Genomic DNA, 17505 nt, shown 5'->3' on the forward strand with positions numbered 1-17505 from the left:
AGAAGTTTCTTAATCTCTCTCAGCATCAGTTTCCTCATGTGTAAGAAGGGCAATGACCCACTTCATAGAATTTTCGAGAAGATAAAGAGAACTAACACATGCCGTATATTTACCAAAGCACTCAAACCACTCTGCACATTAGAAATACTTGGAGAGGGGCGCCTGGGTGGCTCAGTCCGTTGAGCGGCTGCCTTCGGCTCAGGTCACGGTCCCAGGGTCCCGGGATCAAGCCCCGCATCGGGCTCCCTGTTCAGCGGGGAGCCTGCTTCTCCCTCTCCCTCTGCCTCTGCCTGCCTCTCTGCCTACTTATGCTGTCAAATAAATGAACAAAATCTTAAAAAAAAAAAAAGAAATACTTGAAGAGCATCAAACACACTCATACCCGTGTCCCACCCTTATTTACTGCAATTTAATTGGTCCGGCTTTTTAATTTTTTTAAAAGATCCAGGTGGTACTAACGTGCACATCAGTTTGGGAACCACTGATTTAGCACAATCAGAATTCATTAACAGGCGACTATTACTTTGAATCTCATCATCAACATGAACTCCAGACTTTTGTCAGGCTCACTTCAAGGGGTAGATGGTACCATGGGACCGAAGAAAGCCCATTTCTCTCCCCAAATGTGTCGTTCGTTAGTTACGTAAAATTGGGGAGGGAGCAAGGAAATGCTCATGAGGCCTCATCTAAGGGTACGAACATTTTTGTATTCAAACTGCAGACAGGGAGAGGAGAAAACCTCTTTCATATTGAAGTTTCCAGTAACGATGTCCCCACCGACCAGGGGGACTCAAAATGTGTACCAGTTAAAGAACACCAAGATGGGAGTAAAAACGAGACGTCTGAGGAATCAAAAGCTGAACATTTCATTACACTCAGAGAACAATGTTAATTACGCGAGTTAATGCTTAAGGTCTGTGACCGTTTCAACAACGCGAGGCCCAGAACTGGACGTTTCTGGAGCTCATTCAAGCACACAAGCACTGATGCTGGGGTAACAAGCACGAACGGTGCCTGCCCACGAAGAACACACCATTCAGTAGGGAAAGCCCTCTAAAGTCAAAGAGAGTAAGATCCAAAAAAAAAAAAAAAAAAAGGCAGGGTTTGTGGGGCCGCCGCAAGGCGCGCGGGCGACGCCAAGGGTCGGCCTCCGGCTCCTGCTGGCGCCCCGCGTGCTGCAGCGGGGCCCGCCCGCCCGCCCGCTCCCCGGGCCCGCCCGCCGCTCACACTGCAGGATGATCTCTTCGAATGCCTGCCTCTGCAGCCGGTCCCGCCGCCTCAGCTCCTCCGAAATGTGGCGCTTCCAGCGGGGGAAGTCGGCGGCACGGAGGCCCGACGACATTTCGCGCGCTGCCCCGGCGCCTTACCGCCGCCAATCCGAGTGGGGGCTGGCGGCCGCGGGCCGCAGCATGGGCGACCAGCGGACGCCGGAAGGCCGGCGGCCCAGACCTCACTTCCACGCACAGGCCGCCCCCAATGCCGTCCGGGACGGTCTTCCGGCTCCTGCCGGAAAGGGTTTTGGTCAGGACCGGAAAACCCGCCTCCTCACCCGACGTCATACGCCGCACGCACGCGCGTGGCTGGTGGCGGCGCAAGGCGCTGGCTAATGACGCCCTCCCGAGGCCGGAAGCGCAGGGGGTAGAGAGGCGGCCGCTGGGGGGCGTGCGGGCTGCGCTGGAGCCCTGGCTGTCCGCGAGAAGGGGACGACGGGGAAGGAGCCGCCTGTCAATTTACGTTTCCTCGCTGCCTTCCCCCGATTTATATATTTTTTGGCCTGCCTTTCTTTTCTTTATCGCCTCACTTTACAAGCAGAAGTGGGGGCCACTCCCCACACAGTAACTGAATGACCCTAGGTGAGTGGCAATCTTGCAGAGCCTCAATTTCCTAATCTGTAAAACGGGGACCCTAATGATACCCTCTTAGGGTTGCCATGAGCATTAGAAGGAATGACCTATGTAATGCAGTGAGCGCTATGCCTGGTGCATTGCCAAGCCTCACTTCACCTAGACCCCCGGTGTGCTCCTATCCAAATGTCTGGCTGCTTTATACTTTGGCAAGAGGGTCCCATTGCCCTTGGGAACAGGTTTTTTACAATGAAGAGATGGAATGCAGAGAACAGTTAAAGAAAAATGTGAATAGATTGGCTATGTTAATAATTAGAAGCCTAGAAATTATTACCTAACAGTAAATGGGTTCTTAGGAGGTAATCTAAGGGTGGGGACATGAGCAGGACTTTGAAAGAGGGAAAGGACAGTTTGCCAGTAGATATTGAAGGTGGTCCATGGAAGACAGACTCTTGAGAAGATGGCATTTGTCAACTCAGTAGAATGGAAATGGTCTGTAATAGAATCCTCTGAGCTCCATTTACCTTTAAGAAGTTAGTGAATTTACGCATGAAGATGGAACTGGGCGAAGCAGGAGGCCAGAGGAGATGAAGGGAGTATCAGAGCCTGGCTTCTCTTCCAGTGTGGCTCGAGTCCAGTGGAAGCTCCTTCAGAGACAGATAAAAAAGCCTTTCCTCTCCTGTGGAGCCAGTGAGTAGGTCAGCCAGGCTTCTAGAGCTGTAGTTAGAGACACTTCATTGGCAGTCAGTACTGAGTGATCCGAATTTGAGGGGAAGACTAGGAAGAATCAGAAATAGGAGGAACTTTCTCACACACTGAAGAAAATGAGAGAGCAGTTTTCCGAATGTCACCAAAAACGCCCCCAAGTATAACAGTGGTATCCACCTCAAAAGACCATAGTGTCACATAGCATCAAATCTTGACAGTTGAATGTGCTGATTTTCTAGACAAGATTATGACTAAAACATACTAACAAATTTGCAGAATCAGCGATTCCACTTGCAGAAATTTGTGTTAAACATTTGGACAAATGTCCATATACAAAAACGTCTGTCACAGCATTGTTCATAATAGCGGAAAATTGGAAACTGTATTTTCAACAACAAGAGGTAGATTAAATTACAGTATACTTATTGTTCAAAAAAATGTTCCTAATAAAAACAGTGTATGGTGTAAATCTAATTTATGTAAAAGAAGTGCATCCTTGGATCCTCATAGGCAAAATTTGTCAAATGAATAGAGAATATAATTTCTAAACTAAGGGTACTAAGCTCTGCTAAGTGTGCCCTCTCCCTAAGCCACCAGCTTTATCTAGTATCTTTATCTGCAGCCACCTCGGACCCTTTTACTCCCTTCCACCCACCATACGCCCTCCCACAGGAGGACGTTTGGATTTATTGTGCTTCTGTTGTGCACACTCTTCCCTTCTGACTTCGAGTGAATTCCTATGCATTAATTCTCAACTCAGTAACCACTGCCTCACAATCTTCAATAAAAGACCTTCACAACTAGGTCAGGTCTCCCTCCTACACACGTACCTCTCCTTTATAGCAATAATCACAGTTGCGGCTTCGCATACTTGTATCATTACTTGATGAAGGTGTGTCTCCCCACACCAGATGGTAAACTCTGTGAGGCAGGAGCTGTGTCTCTTTTTGCTCAACATCATAGCCAGTGAGAGCATGAAGCTTGTTATATATTAGGTGCTCAGGAAATGCTGTTTACTTTTTTTAAGATTTTATTTATTTATTTATTTATTTATTTATTTATTTATTTGAGAGACTGAATGAGAGGGAGAGGGAGAGAGAATCTGAGGCAGACTCTGCACTGAGCGCAGAGCCCGACACGGGGCTTGATCCCAGGACCCTGAGATCATGACCTGAGCCGAAACCGAGTTCGACGCTCAACCGACTGAGCCACCCAAGTGCCCCAGTAAATGCTGTTTAATCAATGAATGGAATATATGAAAACACTGATAGTATTAACTCTGGGCAGTGGCATTGCTGATGTGTTTTTGTTTTTGTTTTAATTTGAGGATAGCTGACTCATGTTTATATTTTATTATGTTTTTTCTGTATCTTATATGTTTTCTAATTACTACCCATTACACTTGTACTACATGTGCAAGAAAAAGTTATAAAAATGAACACGTCAACTGGGGCGCCTGGGTGGCTCAGTTATTAAGTGTCTGCCTTCGGCTCGGGTCATGATCCCAGGGTCCTGGGATAGAGCCCCACATCAGGCTCCCGGCTCTGCGGGAAGCCTGTTTCTCCCTCTCCCTCTCCCACTCCCCCTGCTTGTGTTCCCTCTCTCACTGTGTCTCTCTCTGCCAAATAAATAAAATATTTTTTAAAAAAAGAACATGTACTTATAAAACCATTTATTCATCTGGGTGCTGAGCTCTGTGGAAGATAACTAATAAGTACAAAAGCTTCCACAGTGTTCTAGCCCATGAACTCTTCTGACTGACTACCTCACACACTGTAATTCTTTTAATCCTCCTAACAACCCTACTTGGTAAGGTTATTGTTAGCTACTGTTACCATCTTCATCCTTATTTACAGACAAGGAACCTGAAGCCTGGAGAGGCTAAATAACTTGTTTGAGGACACCTAGCCAGTCGGTGGCAAGACCTGGGTTCACACACAGGCTCCTGACTCCAGCAGCCCTTAACCACTGTACTCCACCATCAGGTCTCTTCCAGCTGATGCTACAGTTTGGATCGACTAGAATACGTAAAACAGAATAATTTGAAATGATATGTAGTTAATTCCTAAATTAGACAAAAGGGAAGGCATCCTGGTGAAGAGCAATGTCTGATGTGGAGGTCTCAGGTGTACTCCTGAGGACCTTGACAGGAACGGCTGGATGGGGATGAGTAATAGGAAGGAGGAGGAAATAAGGTTGTCTGAATATTCTGGAGACAGATAATGAGGCTTAAGAGAAAAGTTTTTGGTTTTGCTCTGGTTAGTAATGAGTGTTTAAAGGATTCAGCATGCTTTGCTGGAAAGCAACATCTATAAAATGGATTCTGACTGGCTCTAATGGATGTAAGGTGTAAATAAGATATCCCAAGATTCTTGTAATAGTGTGTTAAGCAAGTGCAAGTTTGCTCACAGAAGAATGGAAGAAGCATCACTCAACAAAGAACTTTCTTTGTGCGAAGTTTAGTATCACTGAAACAAAGTATAACCAGATTTAACATAACAGCATTTCCACTGTTAAAACTTCCCAGACTTTCACCTTAACCATTAATGCCTACATACCTCATCTGTGAGATCCTATAGTGCTGCTCCAATTCGGTGGACTCCCAAGTCCAACTTTCAGACAACTGTCCTGTTTACTCTGGTCCTTCCCCTTTAGGTCTTTCTGATTCCCTTTATCTTTCAATCAGCAAGTGTAAACAGTTGGGTCCTAGTGTGTGTCTGGCACAGGGGTGAGCCCTGTGTGGAAGACAGATGGCCCAGGCTTGGATCCTGATCACAGAGCTCACTTTTCAGGAAGGGAGATCTGAATGTGCATTATTTAAGGAATATAAAGTAAAAATGAGATTTCGTATTTTAACGACGACAATGTTTGAGGGAGGTATTAGCCTTGTACGCCAACACAAGGTTTATAGCAAAGCTCTATTTCCCTAGAGGAATACCTTGTTATCCCTCCTCTATTTTGGCAGCCAAGTACTGGAACGGTGGCTGGAGGGTTCGGCATGGCACATCTAGCAAGCTGGGAGTATGAGCCCTGGCTGGAGAGTGTGTTTGTGGGGAGTTATCTCCCTTGGTTTGCTTCTTTGATTTTTTTTTTTTAAGATTTTATTTATTTATTTGACAGACAGAGACACAGCGAGAGAGGGAACACAAGCAGGGGGAGTGGGAGAGGGAGAAGCAGGCTTCCCGCGGAGCAGGGAGCCAGATGCGGGGCTCGATCCCAGGACCCTGGGATCATGACCTGAGCTGAAGGCAGACGCTTAACACTGAGCCACCCAGACATTTAAATTTCTCCCAGACACTCCCGCCATCTCCTGCTGTGAATAACACCCAACTTTACTGAGTGATTTCTACGTACCAGGGACTGGGCTCTACCTGGTTTAACTTCTTTCTTTCGCACCCTACACGATGCAGGTGCTGTTAATCTTTCCTTTTACAGGTTTGAAACTGACATACAGAGGTCAAGTAGCTTGTGCTTGTCATGGAGTTAGGAAGAGGCAGAGCTTGGATTTATTCCAGGAAAACTGACACCTTAACACCAGAACGAACAGCCCCCCCCCCCCACCCCCCCGCCTTGCGTGTCAGCACATTAGGGTTGTGGCTGTTTTTTTAGGCTGAATAGAGTATCAGAAGACTTTTTTTTTTTAAGATTTATTTATGTATTTTAGAGGAGGGGAGGGGCAGAGGAAGAGGGCGAGAGAATCCTCAAGCGGGCTCCCCACTGAGCGTGGAGTCCAATGCGGGGCTTGATTCCAGGACTCCGAGATCACGACCTGGGCCGAAACCAAGAGTCGGACGCTTGACCGACTGAGCCACCCAGGTACCCCAGAATGCTTTTAATGACAAGCAATAGAAATGCAATTTGGGGGCGCCTGGGTGGCTCAGTCGGTTGGGCGTCTTGCCTTCGGCTCAGGCCATGATCCTGGGGTCCTGGGATCGAGCCCCGCATTGGGCTCCCTGCTCGGTGGGGAGCCCGCTTCTCCCTCTGCCACTCCCCCTGCTTGTGTTCCCTCTCTCACTGTGTCTCTCTCTCTGTCAATAAATAAATAAATAAATAAATAGAAGTACAACTTGAGCTTCCTTAAGGGAGGGGGGGGTTATGCAGATCCAGGGTGTTGCATAGAGCTGGCAGTGGGTGGGGATGTGGCTGGACACCAGGAAGCGGTGGAACCAGGATGCAGATCCCATCAGAATGCTCAGCCCTCGGCATCTACTTCCCTCCATAAGTTTCTGCTTCCTTTTCCTCTTGCCTGGCAGCTGGGCTTCTCTTGTTTCTCAGTCCCCCTGCCCAGACGGTGAGGACGTGGCCCCTCTGAGGGCCTGTCAGTACAAGCCAGCTGCAGACTGCTCTGGCACCTCCGCGCCCCAGTGCTAAACTCCTGGGAGCAGACGCTGATGGGCTAGCAGATGCCCATGTCCGACAATCGATGGGGCAGAGGGCCAGCGTCAGCCTTCTAGATGGTCCCCCCAAGGGAAGGGACGGTTCTCAGAAGAAGGCAGGCAGAACTTCTGTTCAGACAGCCCAGCCCCCCATTCTTTTTTTTTTTAATTTTAATTTTTTTATTGTTCGGTTAATCACCATACATCACATCATTAGTTCTTGATGCAGGGTTCCATGATTCATTGTTTGTGCATAACACCCAGTGCTCCGCGCAGAACGTGCCCTCCTTAGTACCCATCCCCAGGCTCACCCATCCCCTCCCCCCTCCCCTGTAGAACCCCCCCCTCTTTTATGAACAGATTCTGCCCTCCTGACTACATTCATGGCATTTCCCTGTCCCTCCATGCCACAAATTGGCCCCAGGAATGAGCATAGAAACCCTTACCAATCACTGTTCTGCACAGGAACTTTTAAACTGGGTCTGGAAGAGAGGGGAGGGGCCCTTTTGTCCTTTGGGTAGGAAGTCTGGGGATATGCATCGGGTTCCACTGGTCGCCATGTCCCCTCCCATGTCTCATGAAAAGTTTGGTCTGAAAAGAAAACGGGGGCAATCACATAAGGAGAAGAAGAGATGAGGGTGCCTGGGTGGCTCAGATGGTTAGGCGTCTGCCTTCAGCTCAGGTCATGATCCCAGGGTCCTGGGATCGAGTCCCGCATCGGGCTCCCTGCTCCTTGGGAGCCTGCTTCTCCCTCTGCCTCTCTCTCTCTCTCTCTCTGTCTTTCATGAATAAATAAATAAAATCTTTAAAAAAAAAAAAAAAGGAGAAGAAGAGATGAGAAACCGAGGGTCTTGATGGCATTGGCATTGGAGTCCCTGGTTCCAGCCACTCCTGAAACTAACCCAGCACTATTCTCCTCCCAGTCTGGTTACTTGAACCAATACATTACTACATTTCACTAAAGCTGGTTTGCATTTTTTTTTAATTTTTTAATTTTCCAGAGAGAGAGAGAGAGAGAGAGAGAGGGAGGGAGGGAGGGAGTGTGTAAGCAGGGAGGCAGAGGGAGAGGGCAAGAGAGAATCCCAAGTAGGCTCCATGCCCAGTGCGGAGCCCAATTCGGGGCTCGACCTCATGACCCCAAGATCATTTCGACCTGACCCGAAATCAAGAATTGGATGCTTAACTGACTGAGCCACCCAGGTGCCCCTACATTGGGTTTTTATTCCCGCTTGTCATTCAAGAACCCTGATTAATACATCAGACAAGCCCAAGAAAAGACTAGGGCTGGGTGGGCAAAACAGTAGGGCCCCCACCGGTGAGCATGAATCCAGGGCTTTCCCCTTTACAATCCTGACAAATACACTGCTCTTCTCACCGTGCACTTTTGGTGTTAATCAGCACCCCGTTTCCAGACTTTCGGGGAAGAGTGTCTCGATCAGAAATCTCCTGAACTTCTGAGTGAGTTAATCTCTGTTTTATTTTTTTTTTGATTTTTTATTTATTTATTTGAGAGAGAATGAGAGAGAGAGAGAGCACATGAGAGCGAGGAGGGTCAGAGGGCGAAGCAGACTCCCTGCTGAGCAGGGAGCCCGATGCGGGACTCGATCCCGGGACTCCAGGATCATGACCTGAGCCGAAGCAGTCGCTTAACCAACTGAGCCACCCAGGCGCCCTTAATCTCTGTTTTAAATGATAGTATTAGTCTGTGAGAGAAAATGTTCCTAACCCAAAAGTTACAATTAGAAATATTAGAATAGGGTGCCTGGGTGGCTCAGTTGGTTAAGCGACTGCCTTCGGCTCAGGTCATGATCCTGGAGTCCCGGGATCGAGTCCCGCATCGGGCTCCCTGCTCAGCGGGGAGTCTGCTTCTTCCTCTGACCCTCTTCCCTCTTGTGCTATCTCTCATTCTCTCTCTCTCAAATAAATAAATAAAATCTTAAAAAAAAATAGAAATATTAGAATAGACCTGAAATATGGGAAAATATGGTTGCCATATGTTAGAACTACTTTCTCTTCCCCCTCAACAGAAAGTGAAGGGACATCATTTCAAATGGCACCGTTGGAGTGACTCACGGGGTATTAATAGCTGTGCAGAGCCCCTCCCAACACTACCTTCTCATGCAGTAGAACCACGGAGAAAGCACGGTGGAGTAGAATTCTGACAAAGTAAATCAGTAAATATTGCATGTCATGAGATATGGATCTTTGCTGAGGTATCAAGTGGACCTTTTGTCTTCAGAAAGACCTAAAGTCGAAATAGCAGTCTGTTCTGCAAATCCCGGGATCCAGGCACTTCCTCTGGGAGGCAGATCCTCAAATAAGGAGGAACCAGCCAGCGACGCAGGGTCCAACAGGGACAGGCTGCAGGACTGGCCACTCTGTGGTGTGTGACTCACATGCATTCCAGCATCTTGTCCTGCACCTCTTCTTTCCAATAAGGAAATTTTTCTATCCCATGATGTGCACTGGACCTCGAGCTCTTAAGCTTTCCCACAATTAAATTGCAGAGCTCCCTTAGTCTTGTCAAAGACTGCACGTGGACAAATGGCTTCTCCAACCACCTGGGTAACCCCAGCACCGCCCTTGCTTCCCAGGAGGTGTGGGGCAGTCCAGTCCAGGGCAGAACGATCAAGCTTGGGAAGGCCATGCAGGATCGTGGAATATGTTCCATTGTCCTTCCCTGCAGGGTCCAGTGATCTAGTTCAGCTCGTGCAGAGTCTTCCAGGAGCTGGAGATTTGGAAAGTTCTCCTCTGGTCTTTCTAACTTGCCTCTGAGATCTCCTGTGGGCCCCGGGCCCTGCCCTAGACCTTGGGGATGGCCCACACCGTCTCGTCCCCAGTGTCTCTCTCTCTCTCTGTCTCTCTTTCCCTCCCTCCCTCCTACCAGTTTCTTTAATTCTCTTTACCTCTTTTTTTCTCGAAGCCCCATCTCCTTGAGTCCAACTTGACCTCCACCTCCATGAAGGTTGTTTTTCAACCATTCTCAGCTCCATCTCCTCACTTAGGAGTGCATGTGTGTTGGAGGCAAGAGTAAGGGAACCCTCTGCTGTGCTGGGGACTGGGGTAGTTGGAAAGTACCTCACAGACAGATCTTTGATTCTTGCTAGGGACCCTCCTGTGACTTGTTAAACTATAAGGGTACCTTTGTCCTTGCAGGTCTATTACAGAAGCCTCGCCCCACTTCACACCTGCTACTTTATCCTTAAGTTACCAGCTTATACACACAAGAAGTAAAGTAAAGTATGGTCTGCAGATTTGTAAGCCTGAGCGTCAAGTCCTAATTTACACTGGGACCTAGGAGGACAAGCAACCTTAAGTCAGCATTCTGGTGTCAACCATAACTTGCCTCTTGGGGAAGTTAGGAGGATTTCAACTGCAAGCAACAGAAAACTTAACCTGCGATTTAAACCAGGGATCGGCAAAATATGGCCTACCCGCCAAACCTAGCTTGCCTTCTGTTTTTGTACAGCCTTCAAGCAAAGGAATTTTTGCATTTTTAAACTAAAGAAGGGGTTGGGTGTTGGCCTTTGAACTCGTGCCTCTCAGCTCTCCTACTGGGGAAGAGTAATCGACTTACGACCCCAGCAGCTGTGCTCCCAATCCACCACCACATCCAAAGTGTCCGTGCCACCCTCAGACGCCCCAGCCAGTGACTGAGTGCCGCAGGGAAGCTCCTGAGACACGGGAGACTCCTCTTCTGACTTTGTCTCCAGGGTGCTGTCATGGACTGAATATGTACTCCTGAAATCCATGCATTAAGCCCTAACCCCCCATTGTGATGGTATTTGGTGGCAGGGCCTTTGGAAGATCATGAGGGTGGAGCCCTCTTGAGTGGGATTAGTGCCCTTTAAGAAGGGACACCTGAGGGGGGCGCCTGGCAGGCTCAGTCAGAGGGGCATGTGACTCTTGATCTCGAGGTCGTAAGTTTGAGCCCTACATAGGGTGTAGAGATTACTTAAATAAAACTTAAAATATATATATATATTGGGAGGAAAAAAAAAGAAGGGACACCTGAGAGATGATCTCTCTCTCCCCATGGCTGTCTGCAAACCAGGAAGAAGGCTCTTGCCAGACATGGAATCTCTGGAACCTTGATCTTGGACTTCCTAGGCTCCAGAGCTACAAGAAATAAATGTCTGCTATTTAAGCCCCCCCCTCCCCAGTCTATGGTATCCTGTTATTGCAGCCCGAGATGACAAAGATAGACACCCCATTGGCCCTGAGAGGACCAGCCTTGTCCAGCGCCCCTCCCATCTTCCCCTACAGGCCTCTCCCTCAATACATTTCTCACGTCTAGTCCTCCTTGTCTTGTGCTGTTCAGGGAACCAGGAGGGGAGCCCAAGTATCAGGAGAAGGCTGAGGAAGGAAGGAGTTGCCAACTCTGCTGGAGACATTTGAGGGGTCCTTCCCCTCCCTGAGTCCACTTCTCTTTCCCTCTGATAAGATCAGGGGTCTGGTGGCTATGATTCTACCACATCACTGGACCCTTTTACCACTCCACTCTTTGGACCAGCCATGCACAGTTGACCCAAGAGAGGCCATATTCCATTTCCAGGGGTCTGAGTGTGGGGAGCTGGACCTCAGTGTCTGGAGCTGAGGGAGAAGCCAGGGAGGCCAGGAATGGGCGGAAGAGCTGTCTGTGGACAGGAGCAAGGAAGAGGTGGGTAGAGGAAGTGTCCAGAGAGAGCAGGGCCCAGGATGGAGCTGCCCTCCACCTGACAGCCCTGTTCCCCAGCGCCAGGGTCTCTTCTTCCTCAGCTAATTTCCCTTCTTGTAAGCAGAGAGCCTTGACTAAAATGGAAATTTAGAACTTTAGAGCAGGAAAACCCCTTAGATGTCATTCCGTTACAGAGACTGAGAGCAGAAAATGCCCGCCCTGTTCTGCTCATCTTTGCCAGGATCTGAAGAAACCAGCCGCTGTGTGTCCTGGAAGAAGTGCAGAGTGCTACCCCAGGTCCTAAATGGTGGTGAGTGTGTGGGGAGGACTCCTAGCAGAGGGAAAGGACCCTCTCTGTGCCCTTTGTCAGGCCCTGACTCATGACCGTGGAGGTGACAGCCCATCACGCTGCAGTGTGGGGGCGCTGCCTGCCCTCTGGGCCACACCCCAGGGTGACCTCTCAGGCAAGGCCAAGAGGGCAGGTCTCCTGCATGGGGGTGAGTGGATGGAACCTTCTCTGCCTCTCCCTCCAGAGATCCTGTATTCCCGTTTGTGGTGATTTCACAGCATCCTTGAGATCAATGCATAGGTAGGGATTTGCTTTACCTTCTGGTGACTAAACAGCACATTTCGGTTAATTTTTCCAAAGCAAATGAAGTCTGGGTGGATATTTTTATGGGGTAGTAAGGGAAGGCCTCTGCTACAGAAGCACCACCTTCATAAACTGGAAACAGCCAGCAACCTTGTAAGCAGGGTTCCTGCTAAATATTCAAAAACAAAAAACCCATAGGGCTGGTTTCAAAAGACCTCCCTTCCCTGAATTTCAGATTATTTTGGTAGGACGGGGTTCCCGTAGAATTCTAACTCTAGCAGGTCAAAGACGATGAAGATAGCAAAGTCTCTGAAAAGAGCTGGCCACGCACTTTCCATCAGCCGTCACCCCTGTACGTTCCGCCCGCACTGTAAGAATGTTCCTTGTGTGTAGAACGTTCTTTGTGACCGTATCTTCACCAGTTTGGATAGTACAATAGGAAGAAAAAAGTTCACTAGTGTGATAGATGATCATCGGATCTGACTGTTGTTTTACTTTACATTTCTTTGGTAAAACTGAACATTTTCTCATCTATTTGTGTATCCATCATCCATTCTCTTTGGGTACTCTATCTGTCTACATTCTTTGCCCATTTTGTCCAGGCGAGGAATAAACAATTTCCTATGTGTTGTTTGGGGGGATGGCTAGGAAGACTTGGTTTTTTAAAAAATACGTTTTTCAGGATTTGTCCAAGATACCTTTTTTGTCAGGCAGATAGAATGTGGGTATCGATGACCTGGTCACTCCACTTCTGAGTGCATGCCTTAGAAAGCATCCTCCCAGGAAGCTGTGACAATGCCTCACTTCCTGTTTATGATGCAGAATGTATCTTTGAATGAGAAGTTCTGCTAAGTAAGGTATAATCATGGGGGGATGGGGCACAGTTTTCCGAAGTTGAGACTCCTGAGGGAGAATAAAGACCAAGTTATTTCAGAAGGGCAAGTAGAAGTTTAAGTCCTCTAGCACAGCAGCTATGTTGGGTGGGACACAGAGCACATTGTAATGGCGACTTTACATTCATTTGGATCCCAAAATGGTATCATCCATGTATTCCTGGAGGTAGGGGTACCCCTCCTGTAGGACCCAGTGGGTATAGGGTTGTAGAGGTATAGGGCCTACATGCCTAAAGGATTGGCTAGAACCCTTGGATATCATCTGTTTCTTTAGGCTCTCGACCTCCTCTCTTCTTTGTGTCAGGACCCCTTTGAGGCTCAATTAATTCAGCAAGCATTTATTAAATGCCTAACATATGCCAGGCATTATTCTAGGTGCTGAGGCTAGCCACACGGCTCAGAGTATTTCTATCCTTAAAGAGTTTCCATTCTAATGGGGAGAGACAAGCCAAAAAGACTGAGCATACTAAAGAAGCAAATTATGTATGTGTGTGGGCGATGAGAGCTATGGATGAAACAAAAAAGTGGACCAGAGTAAGGGTGATGGTGAGGGGGTTTGGGTGCAGTTTGCACATCGATAGGGTGGCTGGGATGGACCTCACTGAGAAGGTGAGATTTTAGCAAAGACCGGAAGGAGGTGAGAGTTAGCTAAGAGGTCATTTGTGGGGGAGAGCGTTCGGGCAGAGGGCTCAGCTAGAGCGGGCTCTGTAGCGGGTCCAGTTGGAGCCCACCCAATGCTCTGGAGCAGCCAGTGCACCGAGCCCCCTGTTGTAGCAGGTGTTGGCTCCTAAAGGTTCACACATGTCCCCTTCTCTGGACCCTAGGCCAACCTCCCTTCTTAGAGATGCCTGGGAGGTGGTCAATGACTGACAAAGAGCATAGGTGCCCAGTGCCCTAACCTCGAGCAGGACAATCTCCATGATGCAACGTACATTCCTTCCCAAGCTCCCCATGGGACAGGTTTAGGCTAGACTTCTTCTAAAACTGCAGTTGCCTAACATCTTCCTCTGACCTATCCTGATTCCCTCAACACCTCTCCTGATGCTTGGAGTATTTCCTCAATAAATCCCTTGCACAAGAATCCCAGTCTCAGGCTCTGCTTCTAGGAAACCCAGCCTAAGGCAGCCCTAAGGCCAGAACTTGCCTGATATGTCTGAAAACCAGCAGGGAAGCCATGGTGGCTAAAGCAAACCTCCCCAGGAAATGTACAAATACAGACATATTGGCTTACAACTCTGCCTGAGACACTATGGAACCAGATTCAGAGCCATAGTATTTCTCGTGCCCTGCCTAAGGGCCGGTAACCCTACACGTTGACTTCCTGATATACCATCCCTTTCTCCACGAAAGGGTCAGGAGGGTACCTTCTCGCACAGAACTTTCTGTCTTCAGTTAGGAAAACTGCCCACTTGCCTCTTTCCAAAGTTGCTTTCCTGGAAAATTACTGACTCCATCTCCTATCAACTGAATTGTGTCCCCCTCAAAATTCATGTGTTGAATGCCTAACCCCCAAGGGATTAAGTGACTGTAAGTGGAGAAGGGCTTTTAGGAGACGAAATTAAATGAGGTCATCCGTGTGGGGCCCTAATCCGCTAGGAATGTCGGCCTTATAAAAAGAGGGAGAGGAGAGACACCTCTTTCCCTCTCTCTGCTGTGCATGTGAAGATACCCAGAAAACGGCTCTCTGCGAACCAGGAAGTGGGCTCTCACCGGAAACTGAACGGTATGGTATTTTCTTATGACAGCCTGAGCAGGCCATCAAAATTACAAAACCATCCAAACTGCAAAAGTCAAAAGGAAATTCTAGGGTTAGGTTTGTGAGGATCACTCTTCTGATCCGTTGGGAAACAGTTCCTGCAACGACTCTGCCCAGCTCCAGGGAGCCAAGCCAGGGGATTGTTGGCCCTTGATAGAGGGCTTGAAAATCAGAGGTAACCCAGGACTCAACTTGCTTTTCTATTTTCACACCTAACCAAAAGATGGAAGCATTGTAAAAGGTCTGAAGATAGAGACGGAGGAAAAGTTTTCTTAGAATTTTAATCATTTCCTGTGTAGCTGTTGTTCTGTGAGTGCAGAGAAATCTCCTCTCGCATAGAAAATTAATTCCGAGAGGTAATTAGTTTATTTCTTATGTAAAAAGCTTAACCCACCTCCACAGATCCTGGCAATACAACCGCCTGACAAGGAGCTGGAAAGAAAGCATTTGAAGACTGAAGACACGGCTCAGAGACTCGGTTTTCTACCTGTCTTCTGTGAGCTTTGCCAAGTGCCCTGACTTCCCTTGAACCTCAGTTTCTTTCTCTATAAAATATGGGTAAGATTCACTCTATGGAGTAGTGAACACATATAGCACTGCATTTTTATTTGGCCCTGAAGGCATCTAGGATTAACCTGTTTGAGCAATCCTTGAGATAAGTAACCTGCTGGATTTTCATGAACTTACCCAGTTTGTGATTAGACTGTCATGGGGTCAGGCCAAGAGAAGTTCAAGAGCTGAAAGAACTTTCCTTAATCCTAGACACATACCTGCCTCCAGCCAGGGGAGGATGCCAAGGTTGGGAGTCTGCCCATAGCTGAGGGAATGGGCAGGTCCTCCAGGAAAACAGGCAGGTCCTCAATTAGCTACATCAGTATCACCTGGGATGTTGATTTTGAAATGCATGTTTCTGTTTTCATCTCTCCCTTGCCCTAGAGGGTACTGAATCAGATTCTCTGTGGTTGGCCCCAGGGCCTGCATTTTGAAGGGGTTTCCTCGGGTGATCTTTTTGTACCCTTAGGTTTTTTTTTTTTTTTTTTTAAGATTTTATTTATTTATTTGTCAGAGGGAGAGAGCACACACAAGCAGGGGGAGTAGCAGGCTCCCCGCTGAGCAAGGGGCCCGATGTGGGACTTGATCCCAGGACCCTGGGATCATGACACTTAATCAACTGAGCCACCCAGGCATCCCTCTGTACCCCTAAGTTTGAGAAGCACAGTTCTAATAGAGCTACTTCGGATTGTATAGTCACTAACAGGTTACTGTAGAATTCGTACCTAAATTATAAGTGAACATTTTGAATGGCTTGCTTAGAACAGCTTGCAGTATAAATTTATTCCCCAAAATAAGCAGTATTCATAGGCTATTTATTGACCAAAAAATAATTGGAGCTTATCACATATCAACAAGGATTAGTAATTAGATTATGTAAACTATTCCTCAAGTCATATATTGTCGCATACTCATGTCCAGTTAGGGTGATTTAAGAGGAACAATTGAAAACACTTTTTGCACGTATTCACTGAAGGTCAATTACATAAAAGATTAAGAAAGACCCACAGTGGTAGTTAGAATCAGGGCGTAGGGACGCCTGGGTGGCTCAGTCGGTTAAGCGTCTGCCTTCGGCTCAGGTCATGATCCCAGGGTCTTGGGATCAAGTCCCACATGGGGCTCCCTGCTCAGCGGGGAGCCTGCTCTTCCCCCTGCCTGCCACTCCCCCTGCTTGTGTGCTCTGTCTCTCTCTCTCTCTCTCTGACAAATAAATAAATAAAATCTTTAAAAAAAATAGAATCAGGGCGTAATCAAGATTGTTGCATTATGAGGTCTGATTTTTGTTTTGCTGCTTGCCGGTCTGATGCCAAGATGCACAGCCAATTAAATGGCGACGAGCTGTATTTTGCAATGAACGAGAGCAAAAGTTCACTTAAATTTAGCATTCTGACTTCATTAAAATTTTTTATGCCAGCACATAGAACATGCTGTGAAAAGGAAATCACAGAATGACATAAAACAACCCCTCTGTCATCTGGGAGTCTATATTTAGAATCTTTTCTAAATGTTTCTGCACCACTGGGACTGTGCGAAAGATTTTCCCTTTCATTGTGTTACATTATGAACCAGAACCAAAAATTTAACATGGCTAGTTTTAATATTTTTTGTTAACACCATATTGTTGGATGGTATAATGCCAGCAGCAAGAGAGAATGGGTAAAAACCTGTTGTCCATATGCTGCAGGATGAATAATAATTTCCTGGGTGGAAACAAGGAGGGAGAGAGCCTTGAAAACCATGGAACGTATGATATCTACACTCTCGGGGCAGTGCTCAGTGAGCACAAGGACCCAGAGCTGGGCATCCGACTCGGCACACCTCATGGGTACTGTGTTCCCGGGTCTTCTAAGCTAGGACTCCCAAAACCCAATTTTCTTGAGAAAGGCTCAATCAAGAAGCTTCTGGGTACAAACAGTGAGCGCCATTATGAATCAGTCATGATCTTCACTTTTCATTTATTATTTACAAGCGTACCCTTATGTATATTTATTTCCCTTCTTGCAAATGATGGAGAAGGAAACTGGCCTCAACTAACTAATAGCTAAGTTGAGATTTGAACCCAGCTCTGACCCCAAATCATTCCCCGCTTTGTTAAGCCACTTTGCTTCCTTTATGCATGAACACGTC

General features: G+C 47.5%; 1 protein-coding gene across 3 annotated transcripts in view; it reads right to left on the reverse strand.

Annotated features, from left to right (window-relative positions):
* The window catches only part of ATG16L1 (autophagy related 16 like 1), a 37020-nt gene extending 35507 nt beyond the window's left edge, over positions 1 to 1513 (reverse strand). For 2 of the 3 annotated variants that reach the window (XM_025889334.2, XM_025889324.2), the window contains exon 1: positions 1228 to 1512. In XM_025889334.2, coding sequence (XP_025745119.1) covers positions 1228 to 1342 — 115 coding nt within the window. In that variant the 5' untranslated portion in view covers positions 1343 to 1512. Of the gene's footprint in view, positions 1 to 1227 lie in introns of all 3 variants that reach the window. The other variant, XM_073877028.1, reaches the window with a different exon arrangement.
* Between the last annotated feature and the right edge of the window lie 15992 nt (positions 1514 to 17505).

This window comes from Callorhinus ursinus, unplaced genomic scaffold, assembly GCF_003265705.2.
Source record: "Callorhinus ursinus isolate GAN/ISIS: 27379988/994484 unplaced genomic scaffold, GSC_fseal_2.0 scaffold2, whole genome shotgun sequence".
NCBI lineage: Eukaryota > Metazoa > Chordata > Mammalia > Carnivora > Otariidae > Callorhinus > Callorhinus ursinus.